This window comes from Anarrhichthys ocellatus, unplaced genomic scaffold (assembly GCF_004355925.1).
Source record: "Anarrhichthys ocellatus isolate YVR2014 unplaced genomic scaffold, GSC_Weel_1.0 scaffold7, whole genome shotgun sequence".
Classification (NCBI taxonomy): domain Eukaryota; kingdom Metazoa; phylum Chordata; class Actinopteri; order Perciformes; family Anarhichadidae; genus Anarrhichthys; species Anarrhichthys ocellatus.
The window spans coordinates 10464702-10485197 of NW_022280037.1; the positions used below are offsets into that span (position 1 = coordinate 10464702).

General features: G+C 43.3%; 2 protein-coding genes across 5 annotated transcripts in view; both read right to left on the reverse strand.

Moving 5' to 3' along the window:
• Positions 1–15722, reverse strand: part of pcnx1 (pecanex 1) — a 31863-nt gene extending 16141 nt beyond the window's left edge. For 2 of the 4 annotated variants that reach the window (XM_031847283.1, XM_031847282.1), the window contains exons 1-10: positions 15375–15722; positions 13723–13937; positions 11503–11608; positions 10067–10103; positions 9152–9217; positions 7319–9046; positions 4891–5020; positions 3095–3288; positions 1171–1264; positions 505–562 (exon numbers count right to left, since the gene is read on the reverse strand). In XM_031847283.1, the coding sequence (XP_031703143.1) occupies positions 505–562; positions 1171–1264; positions 3095–3288; positions 4891–5020; positions 7319–9046; positions 9152–9217; positions 10067–10103; positions 11503–11608; positions 13723–13937; positions 15375–15527 (2781 nt within the window). In that variant the 5' untranslated portion in view covers positions 15528–15722. The remainder of the gene's footprint in view (positions 1–504; positions 563–1170; positions 1265–3094; positions 3289–4890; positions 5021–7318; positions 9047–9151; positions 9218–10066; positions 10104–11502; positions 11609–13722; positions 13938–15374) is intronic. The other 2 variants (XM_031847285.1, XM_031847284.1) reach the window with 1 other exon arrangement.
• Positions 15723–16630: 908 nt separating this feature from the next.
• med6 (mediator complex subunit 6) lies at positions 16631–20148 on the reverse strand. Its single transcript, XM_031847422.1, has 8 exons — positions 20082–20148; positions 19104–19263; positions 18770–18861; positions 18376–18458; positions 18161–18269; positions 17822–17937; positions 17658–17685; positions 16631–17353 (listed from the first exon to the last, which is right to left on the reverse strand). Exons 1-8 carry the CDS (start codon positions 20101–20103, stop codon positions 17223–17225), a joined length of 741 nt encoding a protein of 246 aa, XP_031703282.1. The 5' UTR covers positions 20104–20148; the 3' UTR covers positions 16631–17222.
• Between the last annotated feature and the right edge of the window lie 348 nt (positions 20149–20496).

Sequence of the window (20496 nt, forward strand, 5' to 3'; positions counted from 1 at the left end):
GAGTGTTGGATTTTGGCTGTTACACCACCGCCACACCCACTCCCAGCCATCTGGATTCTTGTTGCAGAAATGGTTAAAAAGCCAGCAACAGATGATCAAGACACCTTTCTTGCTCATATAGAACAAGCACATCAAAGAAGTAGGGAGGTGCCAGACTGTAAAGGGTTTTGAAATCCAATAAAACATTTTCTAAATCTTGTTCAGGAGCCAACTGGCAGCGATTTCAAAATTGGTGTAATGAGATTATGTCTTTGGACTGAGGTAACAAGAAAAGGGCCGAAAGAGGGAGAGGGGAGTAACAGCCAGCACAGCAAGAAAACTGTTCCAACCGACAACCATGAATGCTAAAAATAATATGCAGAAATATGCAAAACAGACATGCAGAAGAGAGTTTGTTTTTGTCTCTGTATGTTGTGTGTTTCAGTTTGTCAGTCTTCTGTCTCTCTCTGCAAGTCTAGCTCTCTCCCTGTCTCACACTCACACACTCACTGGTTGGGTACTCACCAGGTCATGAGGGTAGAAGCGAACTGAGGTAGAACTGGAGAGGTGGGAGTCGGTGTCCCTGCAGGGCATTAGACAAAATGAGCACGGTGATGAGAGAAAAGCATCTGCTGCACTTACTGTATTAAATCATGATTCATTTCCCGGTGACCTCAAACTAAATAGCCAATGGGCTATTTGCTTGGCTTTTGTACTGTACGGTTATGTTGTTTTTAAAAGCTAGAGCCATGTTGACACCAAGGGAGCCAGTGGAGAAGTGACTGCACAAAGAATGGCAAAATATGCAACACCAAACTCCAGACAAAGATCAGGTCGACTACTGGACAAGATATGACGAAATAACTTTTTATAAAGCACATTTAAAAACACGTTGACCAAGCATCATTTAAACATGAACTATGGTCTCCAAATCCACAAATGACTCATCTTGCACTTTGTATAATTTAAAAAACAGACATTTCTCAGATTCAAATTCACATTCAAAAGGCAGAAGTCCAAGAATGCTTGGTCACTAGCTCCACACAAAATGCCATGCATCAGCAATTCAGTTATCTGTTCCCAGTCAAAACAGAAGTCAGATTACATTTTGTGGAGACAGCTAAATTGTGAGAAAAATTTCATTTGAAATCCCACTAAAACAATTAGATGAATTATCAATTCGACACTCACCATATGTTATTGGAGGCTCGTCTGGTTGCAGGTTCAAAATTGACCAGGGACATGTCACACCCGCCGGCCTCATACAAGGAGGGCGTGAACTTTCCTGGAAAAAGAAACGACAACAAGAGAGAGAAGCAAAGAGTGACTTTGTCTGTGGGAACAATTTCATTGCACTACACGGTCCCTTGTTCCCGGGAATTAGATAACTTTGGTCATTTCACTGTGTTCATCTGAGCTGATGAGATCATTGAGAGAATGCGTTTCCTCCCAAAGGGGCTATAAGCAAGTCTGTCATTTCCTTCACAGCAGTCAGGTTGTTCCCGATGTTCTTCTGTTGCTTCAGTGGAGCTTTATGTACTTCATCCTGTGATGAGGAATGAAAGCAGGATATAGATGTAGTACCTATATAGCTCATAGAACCATGACAACAAACGTACTTTAACAGCCTTTGCCGGGTTGAATAGAGCTTCTCTTGCAATGTTTTTTCCAATCTATTGAGCTTATGGGTATTGCAAGAAATACCTTAAATATATTCCTAAAATACTGCATGATTATATCCACCAGTCCAGGAGGAGTATAGGAAAGTTGCCTTGGTAACGCGGCTCCCGCTCAGGTTAATGAAAACTCAATAGCAAATCCCAACTCTGTGTGCCGTTCCTATTTTTAATAGTTTGCTTGTTAAAGATGCTGAATGATAATGAGAGGAAAGATGAGCTGGAATGAGGCTGATACATGAAGTATGAACCAAAATGATTCAGTGTGAATCAACACATATGACAAGAACACAAGTAAAAATCAAGCATATTCTTATTTTGCATAACGACCGTGCAACTGAAAATGAACTATGACCAATCGATTGAAGCTTTGAAATGTGCTTCAGAATAAAAAATATATTTGTTCAAGGAAATCTGATGAGGATACGACGCAAGTTAAATTTGTGCAATGCATTTTTTCCTCATCAAATCATCGACGTCTACATATTTTCTTTATGCTACTGAACACATGTGTTCACGTCTGACATCAGGTTTGTAACATATATTCAGATATTGTCAAAGTAGTGACCTCATATGAAATTAGACAAGAATTATTATTGCTCTGAGATCACAGACACAGACGCTCAGACCACCAAGTCTCTCATAATAGCCATCTGCTCCGGGTCAAATTATGAGGAGGAGCAGTAATTGATTTACCACCGGTTCAGAGGAAGGACGGAAAACAGCTCTTATAAAACCTCCATCTTTCCTTTTCAAACAATCATTGACCTGATATGGATATCAGTGAAACATGTAAATGTATAGGCAGCGACAGTAGTCTGTAACACTCTGTTGTCAGCCATGTGGGTAACATCCAAGTGAGGTCAAGTATTGGCGACAGACAATATCACAGACAGTGATAAATGGAGCATGGATAATTGCGCCCCGGCTTTGACCAATTGCGTCAATCCAACCACCGAGGATAATTGTGCTCTGATGTGACTGACTGCAACAGTCACATCCGTGACCAGCTTTCTTCAAGCAATCCCAAACCATCCAAGCCAACTTTTTTAACCAAAGCACCGAAAACCAGAACAATAAAAGAAGAAACAAACCACCGTCACTCACAAATAAAGGGTCTTTTTTTTGTTTATTGAGGGCAAAACCCATTTCAGCAAGAAGGCATCGTCGACGTGAAACCTATTTGGGTTTTTTTTGCCCACAATAAACAGAAAAGACCTTTGTTTCTTCGGTCCTTGCCACTTCTGTGGACCCAATATTTTTCGAATATTTGGAGCCGTGCTCGCCGCCACTTTCAATTAAACCAGGACAATACAGCAGAAAACCCCCCCCGAAAAATCTGTCATACGGATCCACCTCCTCACAAACCACCAATCCAACTCTCTTCCATCAGAAATTCCTTTATCTTAACATCTCGGCTGTCCTCGTGCACTCCCTACCCAAGTCATCCTGCAAGCTGGTAGCGCCAACCGTTGAGGCCTTGTCCTGAGAACCCTCCAGGTGTGTGCTTCCATTCCTGGCCAGCAGGGAGGCGCTTGCGCTCAGTACGGTCACCTGGGACGGGGTTCTGGATGGCTGACCTTTCACCTGGGAAGCAGAAGGCTGAGAGGCCTGGCTGAGAGCCTCCTGAAGACTGTTGGGAGGAGAAGGGAGAAGGGGAGGAAATGAGAAGTGATGGAGGCCAGAGGGGTTCTGTTGATATACAGCGGTATCACAGGGGGGACGACACAGAGGGATTTCAGGTGATGTGATGCAGATGCTGCTTGTCATAGTGGAGGTCCCCAAGTCAAGGGCAAAAATGGCCGTCACCAGGTGTTGAGTTTGGTGTCTAAAGAATGTTTGACCACAAATATATAATCTTTTACACCTGATTTGTCACCTGATTTTATCAACACAAGCTTATTTTTCTTTTTCATGTTCCACATTCACACTGCAGGTGGACCTCCATCATGGCACCAGCTATGGACGTCTTTGTGATAAAAGCGTGTATATTTGATGTTTTCAAAAGCCTTTTCTAAGACTTCTAAAAGCTATAAAGCTGTAGATAATCCTCAGTAATGCTGATTAACTACACCACTTGTAGATGACTTAGTTGTATGATTATTCAAATGAATAATATCGTAATGAATCATAAAGTGACAAAACTATTTGACAAAGCCGAAGATGTCCGGTGCAACATTAAGAAAGTCAAAAAAGTGTTTTGGAGTGAAGGGACAGAGGAAGGTGGAGGGATCGGTGGAAGAGGGAACGATTTTACATTTGGAGTTTTATTGACCGCTGGCCGGCTGCACACTTGTTTTCCTTGCTTAACATTTTTCTAGGCTCAGCATTTCGAAATGTGACCTTGCGAGATAGATGCAAGAAAATACTGAGTCTTGGCTGGAGGTGAATAGCTGTTGGCAGTCGTACAACAGAACTGAAAGACTTCTACGGACCCCAGGAGCTGATGTATATCCACAGCACAAGTGGAACATGAACATTCAGCTTTTACGTGTTCTTAGTTTGTAACGTTTACGGCGCTAAAACCGCCACTTTAGATACGGTAATGCGGTCGGTTATTAGAGATATATCTCTGAGGGGTTTTATTCTTTGCTAATTGGACAGGAAGGGACACACGCCCAACACTAAAACGGTGCAGTGAGGCAGATGCACATAACAAAAAGTAAAATTTAGTAAAATTCTCCTAAACGTATGCAAAACTGGTTTAGAATGTGTTCTAAACCTTCTGTAAGGGCTCTTCCAGTTAAAAACAAGATAAACAGTTGGTGGGGACAGACTTAAACCCTCGAGTTTTAAAATGATTGACATCTTCATCTCTCTCCTTGGAGAGGTCTCGCAAAAGGGCAAAGCAATGCGATACCGTTGGGACGTCTACGTGTCTTATCGACCGAGAGACACGGCACGTCAGTCAAGTAGATTAGTCAGGCCTTGAGGCATTGTGCCTTTGAGTTTAAAAGAACTTCATTTTTTTTTTGATCCATGCTCAAAATGTGGAACTTAAAAGATTATAGAGCATATTATAACAGGATGACAAGAGTCTTGAGAAAAAGAGGACGAGAGACATCGCATGCAGAGTGGAGACACCCATCCCATGACAGATGACATCTTGCTTGATGTCATGCACTGCAGCAGACGCACATTGGTGTGGGACAGGAGAGAGAGCGGCTACCTGGTAGCATGCTCATACCAGGCAACACGGCGACAGAAACGAGTCGCTGCTCCATGCACGGCGTACCTGAGAGGAGATCCAATGAGAGAGGCGGGTGGGGTGGGGTTACTCCCTGCGTTGTGTCGCCGCCGCACAGCCTGCCGACGAAATGTGCTACGTTCACGGCGAAATATGACCGTCTCCTCGCTCCCCGGGGCTGTCATGGTGAGAGACATCATTGGCCAATCAGCTTGGATGCGTTTCCTTTTTTGAGAGCTTAATGTGGACACTAGTATGAGGTGATACTTCCATAGTTTATGCTGGATTTCAGGTACATTTAAAAAACAAAAACAAAGCAACAACAATTACAAAACCTGCTGCTTGAACTTTGGATGACTAATGGAGGAGTTGTCCTCCGAAATGAGAGCAACCATTTAAGAACAAGACATCCACTACAACACGGTAGACAGAACAACACTGGAACGGGACGTACTGTACTGGTAGCACTCAAAGCCAGCCTCGTAACTTTTGCTGGACCGGATCCACTGAGGCCACAAGTGGTGAATAAAAGATAATGAAACACTTCATTTCCCAAAGATCCTCTTGAGTCAGTTGCTTCACAGCAAGACAATGTAACTTTTGGATGATGAAATAACACATTCTTCCTCTTTCAAATCAACAGTTGAATTCACAACGTAATAAAACACAGCCTCACTCAATTCATTGCACACAGGGGGTTTTGCTGCCAACGCTGTACATGGTCTGGTACGACTAGTAGCTCATGGTGCCTAATGTTAGCAAACTTTAAAGAGATATTGCTCAATAACTGCCGAGTCAGTCTGCTGACTTAATAACTCTTCTCTACTACAAAATGTTTTAAAAGGCTTCAATGTACAAAATAGAAATGATCTTTCTCATCCCGTCTATGTGAATACAGCGTTAATCATCCTCTGTCTGAAACACTCCGTTTTACCACCCGTCTCTTTAAGCCCCCCCCACCCCCCCCAAAAAGGGCCAGATTGGTCAGTTTTCTGGTCTTCTGCATCTGCATTGTCGCCATCTTCACAGCGTCACTGCAGCCGGGCTCTCGTGTGTTAACTAGACGGAGCGTCACGTCTACCGGTGACAACCTTACAGAAATCCCGATGGCTCATTTAAAGGCACAGTTTCTGAATACGGGCCGTGGATTGAGTGTTTTGATACTCTCACTGTATTTATATTGCACCTAGACCTGCTATATAATAGAAAGAATACATGAAGATCTCACTTTATACAATACGGGACCTTTAAGTTAGTTTAGTCTAGCTATAATTAGCTAACAATAGTGACTGGGTTTACATCAACAAGTCAGGCTCTAGTGGCAAAACCCTCAAGTGTGTTAAACTGAGCAGGGGTGAATTTACTTACAAATTTAACTTTTCTTTAAAATGCATTACTTATCCACTGAAAAGATTGTTAGGCTCGCGGCAATAAAGTAACTCTTAAGCATAAAAATACCAAGTAAGCAAAGCAAATTCCCACCAATAACCACTACTGAGGACTCCAAGTAAAGTGAAAGAAAGATTTAACCAAACAACCAATGCTGGTTTCTACTATTAGAGTCAGGTAACCACACATCCAGACAGCAAGAATCACTAATTATGAAATCTTTCCAACCAACAGTTGGCATGCCCGGGCATATCCTGCCTCTCATACTGTATATCCCAGGAGGTGCAAACTCTAGAAAGCTAAGAAACAACCAACGTTGTGTAAAATGTCCACAATACACAGGAGCCAAAGAACAAGACCCAAGAAACGAAGAATGTGGGGGAAGAAGTGTCTATGTGTGACTCGGTGTGTATGACACTAATGAGAGAGCTGTCGTTTGTGTAACCTCAGCACAAAGCGCACACTGTGCCGTCATGCTAATAGTGATCTACACAAGGAAGACTACACTTGGGTCAGAATTGTCACTCCATGGAAACTCACCATGGTTACATTGACTGAGAGAGGCAGACAACATCTCTCTCTCTCTCTCTCACACACACACACACACACACACACACACACACACAATAATAAAGCAAGCCTAATGTCTGGGGGGACTACACCCAAAACACTCAATTTCTGCAGTTCTCTGCGTATGCTCCTGGTAATGGGTCAGAAAGCAGCTTTCCAGTAAAGTGAGCAGGATATATGGTTTCAAGTTTAAGTATGTTCAATACACAAGCATCATCCAGTTACCACTTTAAACAATCTGAATCGGCAAAGAAAGCACAAATATCAAACGTAGGCTAATAGTGACTATATTCTGTCTGGAGTCATTTCAGTACGATACAGTTCTGCCTGATAATTCACAAAATAGAGTGCATGTCAAGTGTAGTAATCAGGCCTTTTAAATGTGGATTTGGGTTAAACATTTCTTGTGATACATTTCAGAGAAGACCTGTAATGTGGACTTGTCATCAAACGCTACTAGTAAAGCAGACAGAATGCAATGTGTACAGTATGTCAGAGCGCCGTGTGTGGTACGTACCCCGCAGGGAAGCAGCAGTGGCATCCTGAGGCTCAGTGAAAGCTGCCTGATTGGGCAGACTGTTTCTGGAGCGGGTCACTGACTCCAGCTGGGAGGCCCGACCCAGCAGGGATGCCGCATCTAGGACTTCCCCTTCTTTGGCTTCCAGGTCTGACTTGGAGGTGGTAAGGGGCCGGGGCCCAGCCGGAGCTCCGAGGCGGCTGGGATCATTAAGGCAGGCGGCCGTACCACTGTCCAAGCTCAACACTCTGGCATGCGTTTTGGCACTGCCCGTGCTGGGGGTACGGCGGGAGTTGCGCCGCTTCCCTTCGGTTCGCACCCCTGCCTCGGACGCTGCCGTGGCTTTTCCTTTGGAGGAGGACGCGGCTGCATTGGCTGCAGTGTGCTTGGCTTTCAGGGCCCTGTAGCAGCCCTCTGGTGAGTGGCAGGAGCGGGAAGTGGTGCTAGACGAGCTGTCTGTGCTTAGGTGCTGGGTGGAGTGGAGACTGGAGGCACAACTGAGTTCACTCTGGTCACTGGAGTCCTCCTCTCCACCCCCAGTAAACACAGCACTACAAGGCTTGGCCATACCACGCAAGGACATATAGTCCCGGTGACGGCTGGCATCAAAGCTGCTGGCCCTTTTCTTGCCAGTCCGCCGGCGTCCACTGCGCCCTGTTGACAGGGAGGAAGTCCTCTGAACAATGGTGGCTGACTCTGGCTGACCGTCATTTTTCACCTGCTCCTGCTCGGGGGCAGCTACACCTGTCGAGCCGTCAGCATTGGTCCTGATGCCAGGCTCTTCCTGGCACCTGCCAGGTTCCGCCAGCTCTTGGGTTGCAGACGACGGCATGTCAGCAGGTTGTTTAGCGGTCAGCTCGTTGGCATGAGGGTTTTTATTGGCCTCCCTCGAGGGGAGGTTGCTGAGACCTCGAGAGCTACTGCTGCCGAGGCTTGAAGTCCTACCGTCTGCGGGTGCAGAATCTCCTCTGTCCCGTACGCGCTCATCCCCTGAAAGTGAGAGCAGACTCTCCACATGTGTCGAGCTGGTCTGTTCACTGTGAAAACTGCTGATAGTGCTGTTGGTGTCCCTGTCTGTGCCACTGCAGTAGCTCTCAGTGGAGCCACTACTGCGAGTACTCAAACTCCTCAGGCTATCAGCACTGCGCTCCCCTCCCTGGGACTTTCCTCCTCCAACAGAGCCTTTCCCACCACCACCACCCACCTCCACCTGGTAGAGTCCTGAGCTACCCTCCCCGGCCTCCCTGGAGGCTGAGCGGGCTACTCTGCGTGGTTCTTTGTGCCTATAACACTCGATTCCCGAGGTGGAGGGCACAGCTTGGTCCTGCTGGTACAGCCGCTCCGCCCCGTCTCTGCCACACACCCCTGGCCTGTGTGGTCTGGCGGCCTCCAGCTCACACACAGGGTCAAGGCCACCTCTCCTGGGTGGAGGATACAGAGTGAAGTCTGGTAGACACGGGTCAGGGAAAGCAGAACCCGCCGAGCTAGAGGTCCGGGGCAGGCCCCGAGAACGGAGCTCCTTCCTATAGCTCTGAGATTGCATTGATGCATGAGTGGTCACCTCGGTGTCACAGGAGGAGTGTGACAGGCTGAAGTGATAAGCAGCAGAGTTACAGAGATCAGCAGGCTCCCTGGACAGCTCCGAAGGACACAAGGATGTTGACGGCTGCAAGGACGCGAAGGAGTCATTGGGAACAAGGCAGTACATCTTTGTGTCTGATAGCAGATCTGAACGGACAGAAAGAACAGAAACATTTGAGGACGATGTTGAAATGCCACAGCCAGTACCATGAGAAAGGTTTTTGTTTGTATGCGAATGCCATGCGTGTTTACCATGATCGTGGCTGCAGCTCTCGACAAGAGTCAAACTGATGTCATCTGAAGTCTTTCCCACATCTCCTGTGAAGATGGGAAGAAAGCAATTAAGCGATGACAAGTTGAATCAATTATTTATACATTCACAACCACTAACCCTGGGCACCCACACATAACTGGCGTCAAAGGAGGATAAAGAAATAGAAAGCCCTGCCTTATTCTCACAATCACTACTTCTGGGAGGTGCTACAAGTTGTATACCTGGAACAACCAAATATCACGACCTCGTCTGAATAGATCCCCTGAATGCCCTGATGGCTCTGCAAGATAACATTTGAATAAAGATGTAACTGTTCTTTGCAATCGAGTCTTTCTTCGGTGATACCTCCTGGGAGTTTGTGATGGACAGTCTGAGCGGACGGAATCCTTGAAGGGAAGAAGATTAAAAAGCAAAACCCCAGCAGAGCCATTGTCCCCACTTCATAACCACTTCCTGTCATCCCAAACGGCCGGCTAATTAGAATGCCATCAAACAGACTCGCTGAATTATTCAGACGACACACAGCCGCCTCACTCAAACACAGTACATTGGACCCAACAGCATAGCTACAAGTATATTTATTGTCTTCTTCTCAGCTTTCCAATAGTTCCTGAAACATGACTCCCATGCTGGTTATTGGAGTGTATTACAGTTCCTGTCTGAAGCTGCCTCATCTAAGTGGGACTGACACAGTAACGCTGAATCAGACCACATCTCGCGTGCAGCTGAAGTGATCATGGTCAGGGATGTGGTGATCCCGCAGAAAAGAAAATGCATCACAGGGTCACAAAGAAGACCGTAAAACCAAAGTAATATGTTTGTAACAAGTCAGTTCTTACATAGACAGAAAGGACAATGATTTTTAGTAAACATGAAAAGGTAATCATAGTCACCTTTAGCTCCTGTTGATCTTCCATGGGTGGATGCAATCTGAAATTTGCGTAAAAAGATAAGTCAAGCCTTTTGTCGGGATATCAAAAGCTAATTTCTGGAGTTAAATGTCCATCAGAGACGTGTGATCATTCGAGAACACAACATCCAATAGAAGACGCAGCTTGTGTAATGCAAACAGCCGGCGCTTCTTCACTGTCATCGCAAAGAAAAGTTTTGGTGTCCCCTCCACAGTCGGTACACAGCAGCTGAGCAGAACATGCGGGCTGATTAGCGACTCAAGGACACGCGGCACAAAGACGTAGAGCACAGCACCCGTGGGGATTCAGAGGTTAAATATATCTCACAGAACAAAACGGCAAAATAACTTTGAATATTTATGGAAATATCAGCTGATGGCAAGCTACGTGAGGATCATACCTAATGAAAAGGTCCCTCTACACACACACACACACACACACACACACACACACAGACACACAAGCAGCTACTTCCTCTTGTCCAGCAATAACAAAAGTCCATCTTAAACTTGCACTCCTTGAGTTAGCCTGTTTTTGTGCATCTTGGATGGGTTACAGTAAACACAGTACAACGGGAGGTTTGAAAGCAGTCAGGACTCAGCAGATGACGCTTGTTTGTGGGAAGATTAAAGTGTGTTCCCTGTAGCGTGTAGCAGTAGTTTACTGATTATTTATCACTTGTAACACAAGCAGTGATTCAACCATTTTGTGAATAAACTGCTCCTTCTGGCTTCGTACGAGTCAGACGTAGTTCAGTTTGACACGTAGACACAATTTTCGTTAAATGCAAACACAATAGTATGTATATACATCTCAAACTAAATTACTACTTTAGGACTCTAAATTGTGTGTGTTACAATCACAAAGTATATGTTTGTTCTGCTTAATTGGGGCTGACATCGTATTCCAAAAGACAGTTCGTCTCCCTTGTTCACAGTCATTACTCCCTCTACAACAGCGTGCTGTAGTGTCGTACAACTGCAATTTGTACATCAACAACCCCACAATTCAAAGCATTGCAGGATCGTTACATGCCAAGGATACTTCTTCATTTCACTGAGGGAGTTTTTTGAGGGCAGTGAAGTGCATACTCAGAATTTGGACACTCAAATAAAATGGTGGACAGTAAATATAGTGTACTATATAGTAGTTATTGTTTTTTAAATATGTATTAATCCATTGATTATGTTTAAAGAGTATTGACTGTCCATTTAGTCACCATTGCACCATTTTACAAATCGCAAAACTTACTTTAATTTGTTTACGTCAATTAAATATATATATATATATATATATATATTCATGTATGTTTATCTTCTCTTCCCTAAAAAGAAGGAGCAGAGCAGTGGGTCTTGTAATCACAATCATCTTATATTCAGCCCAGTATTCGGTACGCAGCAGATCAGTGCTCTGCTTACCTGCTGGTTAGACTCCAATCCAATATAGGAGTTCCTGGAGCTGCAGTCCACTGGTGGAGTCTCTTGCCTGATGAAGTCTGACATCTCAATACCCCCACCAGGGTCCCTGTACACACACACACACACACACACACACACACACACACACACACACACATTGGTATTACCAGTACAGGCACAGTGGACCCCCTCCCTTAAATCTGAATGGACAGCACAGACTGAAGAGTGCAATTCATCTTTTTTGGATGACGTACAGTTGGCTCACACCTGACTCAATTTAGAGCTGAACAAATCATGTAACTTTATTACACAGGCCTGTATTTTACATCTGTTATGTGGGTTTTTAAAATCAACTGAAGGAGCAAAAACAGACGAAAGCATCCATGTAGATTTTTTGTCCCGGCCTATTTTTAGCCCGGACGTGCTTGTTTAACCATTCGGTATGTCGAAACAAGCAAGTTGCCAGCGATGGTCGATAAATCATTTCTATTTGCCAAAAACATTTCATAACGGGTCAAACCACAACACAAACACAACCAAGTAATGAACTAGAACGCAAAGAGCGGATGAGCGGACACTAGAAAAAGGGACCAGTGAGGGGAACATGGGTGGGCGGTGGTGCAAAAAAAAACACCCTTAATCAACTTCAGCTCGGCTCGTCTGCTCTACTGTAAACTCAAACAACCCGGAATGTAACTCCAGATGTGTGGGCAAAGCTGCGACTGCCCCTGTGGTCGGGAGCTCTCACTCTTCTTGCTGCCTTTCCCTTCTCTCAGCGTCCCGCTAAGCACTCCCTCTGGAATGTGAACATGAGTCACATCTCCGGCAGTAAAACGCCGGAACCTCACTGGCTTTTCTAATAACCCTCATACTTATGAACTCATTAATGTCCCCAATCAGAGCATCATTTAGCACATATTTCACTGTCAACACACTCTAAAAAACATACGGGTTACTCATGGAAATGTTTGTGCTTTGAGGATATTCAGTGTTTTTAGAGATATCAATGTAAGCAGTAATATGATCCAAAATCTAGTCGGATCATTTGCTCTCCAAAAGAAGCGGTGGCATAAGAGGTATGACAAGTTCTATCATGACATTTTATGAGCCGGTATTCATGCGTCTATACATACGACACATGAATACCACTCTAACAACGCATGTGCCATAGCATCGGAGCAGAGCATAAAAAAAGTGAGAATATATGAAAAACCAGCTGCATCCTGGGTAAAAGAGCATGCTTACAACTGAAATGAACTTAAATGGAGGAGATGCTCTGTGAGTGGGCCCAGACATAAATGTGGGTGACGTGATGCACGTTGCTGCCAACTGTTTCACACTACGGTATATCACTGGTCTACACGTGGCCTACAAGAGCCACAGCAATGCGCCAGCAGAAATAAGTAAAGCTGAATGTAAACCATGCAGGTTTTAAACATTTTAAAAACAAAAAAAAATTTGGCTTTGAAAGTGTTTTATCGAGGAGGAAATGCATTCGCATCGACATGTTTGTTAGGCCTCAAAGACACAAACAATGGCTGAACTGCTTACTATTTCTAGTGAAATACTACATTTTGGAGACACCGGCCACAACGCTAACGTAAACATCCCACAATGCAACATTAACACTGAATGTTAAAAGAAATACTGTTTACAAGAAAACTCCACAGGGCACCTTCAAGTATGCTTCATCAACAACACACTAAAAAGCACACATTTTTTAAAATCTAAAAGTGACTGAACAAGGGAATACCTGAATACTTTGGAAGTAAACTCCCCACAGGATGCACTGGTGATTAAACATGCATGGTGTGTCTCATCTAATAAATTGAAATGTCTGTTGTCTTTAAGACCTCTCCCTTTCTGCAGGTGATTCTACTAAATAACGGTGAAAAGTAGCAATCCTTTCTGCCGTTACAGCTGAGCTCGATTTGCTGGAAGCCTCTAAAGCGATTTATTTAACCTGTGTCTTTTCACCACTGGAGCACCAGACCTTTCACCTCAGCTCCAGATGACATCGCCTTTAAATAACTCCATGTGACTCTTCGCCATCATTGGTCAGGAAGCATGACATCTTCCAGCTAATTCACAAAACTCCTACACAGCCTTAATTGTTTCTGCCTCATCATCCGAGCAGCTTAGTCACACTCCTGGAGCGTCTTTGTCCTACGTCGCCAGAGATCGCGTCCCCCCATTGGGCCGAGCGAGACATGAACTTACCCCGGGCCATTGCTGTCCTGCCGACGGGTGACGCCGACATCGTTCGCCCCCTCGGTGCCACCTCTGCTGCCCTGACTCTCCTTGGCCTGGTGCTCCACCACCTCCCCCTCATCCAGGGCATGGTGGAGGCGGAAATTCACCGTCTTCAGCAGCAGGAACATGGCAGCAATAACACCACAGTAGATTCCCACTATCACCATGCTCGTTTGCAGTGCCTGGCATTAGAAAAAGACGTAGAAGTTAATTTAAGGTATCTGATAATGTAGAAAGAATAGGATGACGCTGACTGTATATTACTCTTAAATTATTCCTCTCAGCAGACAGATCAAGCGCCGACAGGATTCATAATCTTGAAACTGTAACCAACTACTGCATCCAAGTTAGCTCCCCTAACCACAGCTGAGAGAATGATTGAATGCATTATCGCGACCATTAAGCCAATTATTTATGACGCCAGCGTGTTAAGAAAAAAAAACTACAGCATTCAATCATCTTCTAAATGTCTCTTTCCAGTTGTGAAGCTGCCCAGGAAGGAGACACCTGTGCGTTTACCACAAGGTGCCTGAGCTGCATCTCTGCTGTCCTTGAGACATCCCACCGCTTGCATCTGTGAAGCACCACTCAGATCTGTGGCTCGACATAAACCACAGAGCTGACCAGCGCATTTCCACTCCAGGAATAGAACGGAAACCACAAACCTTTTTTGAAACACCAGCTTCTCAATATAGAAGTTAGCAGGCGTAGCAAACAACCACTTCCTGACCTGAGTACATTTAAAAAATAAAAAAAAGCTGTGTTAAAAACACAATGATTGCACTGCCATTACAACTTGTACTGGAGTCTGAACTATTTGGACAAACAGCCCATAAATAACAGGCACAAGTGGAGTATAACTTATGTGGAGGTGTCAGGTCCTTAAACAGTTTAGAGGGCGAGCTACTGCTGTGCAAAAGTAAACACAAAGCAGTGCCTTTAAAACAAAAACAAAGACACCTTGTGACAAATGAAGTGAGCAAACAGCAGCCAGTTAATGGAGTCTGCTTCTTGGACATTGAAGTTGCCAGATTACTGTTACATCCTGGTCAGCTGGTGCTCTTTGCAGTTCACAGCTGGGAGCTCCTGAGAACTGGTGATACCGCAAATCACCACCGACAGGAGGAAAACAACGAGATACAAGAGGGGGGGGAATTAAATTCACTGATTACAGCCTGACACAGTGGAATCCACTGATCATATCCTCACGGATCTGAACTGCACCACAGAAATTAACACAAAAGCGCATTCTGGTCCTATCTATGTGGTGGACGGTTCACTTCAGGGGGGGGGGGGCAGCCATTTACAGATTATTTTTTGCCATTTGTGTCATGCAAAATAAGGTTTTATCTGCGTGTAATTACGGCAACCTTTTTGGTTTTACGAAACGTTTTTGAGTGTCGTGGAAATATTCCGTGACGTTTCGTTAAGTTCGGTGAGACGTTACATTGTCTCCGCTCCAGATAATAGACAGGGACCGACCCGTTAGTATCCCCGTGGCAGCTAACCTTTAACGGACCCTTCGCCTCGGTAACTTAACGGTGTCAACAGTCAAGACAAAAAAACATAAACAAAGGGATTATAAAGGGGTTAAAACAAACAAACGCAGCACGGCTCACCATGTAAAGTGTGAAGGGGAAACATAGCAGAAACAGCCAGATGTAGAGATGCAAAGCGTTGACGAATGTGTTTTGATCGGGGTCGTAGTACCATCCGCCTGTGACTGAAGCCCAGACCCCCTGCCTCAGGATCTGTAGAGTCTGCGACCCCATGTTGTCTTGTCCCCTCCGACGAATATACGGGCGGAACCGGGGTGACACGCTGGCTAGTCGTCGCTGAACATGACAAACGGTGCTCTGTTGTTTTCAGACACTGGCCTGAGAACCCCCTCTGCAGCCATCTTCTTCTTCTGCTGCTAGCCAGCCAGCTGGGGCACTGTTCTCAGTCCTCCACTGTGAGGAGACTGCTATCCCACCACGCCCTGCGAGAAACTTCTTCTTCGTGGCCTCCGTAATACGTAGTAGCGATCGATAGTCGCAACAGAGGAGCATGGGAGCAGCTATTTAACAGCTAAAAGAAAATATACACCTTGCTTTGTGCTTTTAAATCTTTTGTTGCCCTCTTTCTTTCCCATTGGTGAAATAATATTATATCCTGAGTGACTAAAAAGACAAATGCATGAAATCAAATGCATCATCGGGCAATTAGGAGCTCGGACTAAATATGACCAAATGGCGACACCTGCTGGACACATTCTCCCATTTTCTATCTCACTTGCTGCTCATTTGTTTTGTGATTTTAGAGAATAAACCAAAACCATCCGTAATGGAAGCACTCAGGAATTACAAATACAGCTAAATAAACATAACACGGGTTGGTAGTTTGATACTGAAAGGTCCTAAAAGTCAAGATAAAGTCACACATTTGTTTTTATTTGTTCCATTCCCTAACCTTTTTGTGAAATACTGATAATTGTGTCTTTGGACCTTGAAAGAAACCATTTGAGCATAATTTGTAGAACTGCAAACAACTCAGACATCTAAAAAAAAGTGACACGGTTCTCAACTAGACACGGATCTTCTCTTTAAGGGGTCACCAGTTTAAAAGGTTGTGTTTACACATTGTGTTTTATATGCTTTTAATGTAAAATCTTTATCTGTAAATTAACCAGTAACTCCAGCTGTCTGTCAGACACATGTAGTGGTGTAAAAGGTACAATATTTGCCTCTGAAATGTATGCATATATAGATAGATATAGATATATAGATATATATATATATATAGATATATATATATATAGATATATAGATCGATCTTCTGTTCAGAACACTGATCAAGCAAGATTATTACTTGTCAACAATCAAAAACCAAACCATACAGTAGCTGATACATTTTAATACAAAAACACAAACAAAAATAGTCCTTACAAAACAATAGATGAAAGTATTTGTAACTAAAGAGAGGTGCTGAAGTCAAGAAGCTTTGTGCTTTACAGATGATGCATTCTGACACATCACCCTGTAAAGCACACTGGGAACTAAACTGTCCTCTGAAATGATTACAACACAAATATTACGCTCACGTCGACAGTAAACCGACATTGATGCTGATGTCAGCTCTTCATCAAAAAACCCTCATCCTCTGTGAATACTGCTAAATGTCTGCTGACATCAAGCAGTTAAGCCCTGTTTGTAGCACAGCTGCCCGAAATGTCCATGATGCCAAACTGATCACGTGCACAAGACTTAGGTTACGATGTAAAAGTAGTACTGGCACGGAGACAAGCAACTGGCATTATTTTGTGCCAGTTCATTCTTAGCCTCCTGTAAACTGATCGAATGAGCAGAGGGGCAGACGATCTTCAAATTTGACAAGAGAACAGAAATACTCCCAAGCTGGTTAGTGCTGTAGGACTCTACATTTCCTTGCTCCATCTTCCAAGAGTGTGAGAAGCATAACTGTTCTTCTCACTGCAGCCTTGCTCTCTTCTCAGGAGGTGGTTTGCTTGGCGGAGCTGGGGCGGAGGACTTTGTGGCTGGTTCCCTTTCCTCTTGTTTAACAGCTTCTGCGGGGGGTTCGGGCTCTTTCTTCACCTCAACTGCGATACAAGAGCATACGATCTGAGGAAAAGTTGTGGAGTTTGTGGATATATCTTCACAACATCATCAAAATCTGAATGTCTACTTTGAAATTTAGATGTCACGTGTGAAATTTCTGAATGTTGAGACAATGTTAAACTGACGGTTATACATAAACTTAAGGTTAATAATAATACCACCACAAGCACCGCACAAAATAAAAATGCAAAACCATATAATATAACCCAATTTACAGCTCTATCAGCGTTTATTTTTTAAGTAACTTCAGGATCTGAATATAATCAAACTATTTTAAGGTCTTACCTGGAATTGGCTTCTCACCAGGCTTGGGCTGAAATCACAGAAAGAAAAACATTATTCGAGGCAATCGCAATAATTTGAAAAATAATTGTATGACCGGATGTTTCTGAAGAAAAGATGGAGAAAGTTTGACATGAATAAGTGTTGTGAGTCGGTGTAACATGTACCTGGTAGAATGTTGGTGGAAACTTTGACCTGAGGTCTAAAAGGAGCGTGTCAACACGGTGCCTCTGAAACATAGAACTCGGTTCCTCTTTCTTCTTCGACTTGGGTTTGTTTTTTTCTAAAAAAAAAAAAAAAAAAAAAAAAAAAAGAAAGAAGTGAATCAGCTTTTGCTCATATTAAACTTGAACTCACTACTATTAAGACCTTGGATTGCAGGACACCACAACTTTGGCTCTTGTAGTCTTCACTACCTGTTGCTTTACAGGAACTATCTCACTTTGAATAACACTACCACGACAATGTGTCAAATGTACATTTAAATGAACTGCAAAAAACCGAACCTCTCTCCTCCTGGTCCTTGAAGTGCCACCAGTATCCTTTGGATGGGTGGTAGCGACAATATGACATGGCCTCATCAAAAGCAGACTGGATTCCATGGGAAGCAGACAGCTAAAACAGATTCATGTGACAGGATTTTTGTGTTATATAAATCTACCATAAACAACATTTATAATACTCTGCTCCAAGTGCATTTAAGAGGATCAAACTATCTCACCGCTCTGGAGCTGATTACTGTTCCCAGATCTGGTGCCTGATACACCACTCCTGCTATGATGTAGTAGTCAGCCAAAGGAATCACTGGAAGATGAAAACATAAAGTGGAAGTGGCAATAATATCCTAAAAAAAGAGCCTAAAATAAACAATTGTGTGTATTTTTTGTGTGACAGCCATGAGTATTAGCTCATATAATCACAAATCTGGCATTTAAATACATAAAAACATATAAACTCTGTTGCTGGATAATAATGATAGGGAGGACACGTGTGGTCAGCTGCATCATCGATACTCCAATTCACCAGGCTGCTTATGAGTAACTGTATCATTATCAAACAGTAATATACATGCACTTTGTAGAGCATCAGTAGCAATCAGACGCTACACTGCTCACCTTGTGTTGCCGACTGTCTCTGTTGTTTCCGGATTATATAAAGAATTGGCTCCTGAGCGTGAAGCAGAATGTACTCCACTCCCACCATCTGACTGACAATAAGACAAACAATGTCAGCTTTTTTATTGACACTCATCACTACAACTAGCAGATCTGTAGTGAATATTTCTCTGACCGTTAAAACAGATCAAGTATTAATAACTGCAATATCTGTGTTGGTGTTGTCTATTTGCATGAATCTTACAATGCATTCAGTATCAACACTCTAGATCAATGTGACACTTTATTCATATGTATTTATAGCACCAAATTGCACTGTGTAATATAAACTTACTTCAGATGCTCCAGAGTAAGCCGCTGCATCTTCACTACCTCATTATTACAGGTTCGGTCATAGAAGGGGTTACTTCTCTCAGAGAAGTAGTCCAGTACATTTCCAGGGTTAAGAATCGGTACCCAGCCGCTGTCCACCCAGGAAATCCCAAGAAGGTTGTCTGCAAATTGAACCAAAAAAAAAATGTAACTAACGTCCTAAGCTGAGGGCAGTCCAATCTTTTTACATTGGTTATATGTCAGGTTCAAAATGATATCAGGATTTTGCCGAGCACTTTTAAGGCATGGACGGAGCAGGCACTAATGTTATACACATCATCATCATCATCATCATCATCATCATCAGGTTATAATGTCCGGGTCTGTTTAAAAGAGGATAATGAATAACAGCTTTGAATTTGCCATCAGGACTGTAAGCATCTCAGAAGAGCTTAATCACCAACACATTTCTTTGGGTCTTCAGTTTTTAAAACCTTTTTTTTTGTTTTGTTTTGTGAATATTTTGTGTTATCTTTATGTTGCATGACGGAACAAAATCAAGTCAAACCTAATGTCCCAATATCCCGATTGCCTTTGCTGCTGTTTGGAAGTATTTCAGTTCATACCAGTATTAAATTAAAATGAATAGAATGCCATGTAGTATTGTATTGTATGACACAGATACAAACAGTTGATTTCTCCCCTGTTATCTGATAACGGCTGAACCCTTAAGTAACGTTACGAGTTAAGTTATCTTAACTAAAAAGCTGTAGTGACAGTTATTGTTGACAGTCAACATTAGCTAAGTTAGCCGACATGCTAATACAAGCGGAGGAGATGCTAATCGTTGCTAAAGTTAGCTTCTAGCACTAACACATATAGTTGGAACCTGCCATCAGCAGATCTACGCAGCAGCATATCTCAACAGAATATTGCTGCTATATTAAATATCACTACTGCAAAGATAACTGACAAATAATAAACAGCCGATTTTAGCTACCTTTGAAATCCAACGCCGCCATGATGTAAACAATCTGTCTCACAAAAAAGACGTCTTCAGTTATGCTTCCGGTCGTAGTTTGATGACGTCGTCTTAACGTTTTAATTGGTTAAATTGGAATAAAAGGGCAGGAATAAAGCGTCCCTAATTAATTTCAATGAACAAGAACATGATTTAGAAAGAGACACTACTGTTATTATTTTTTGTTTATTATTATTAATTAGTATTATTGTATACCCCCATGGGCTACACGCAAACATCTCATCATTAATCGGAATGATTTGTAGTTTTTTTGCCTAATTTAGCAATATTGTATTTTAACTTTTATTTTTTTTTAAAACACCCTTAAATTAAATTGTGTTAGAGACGTAGAAAGGGTTTGTGCATGAGTGCATCCTACACGACAACAACTGCA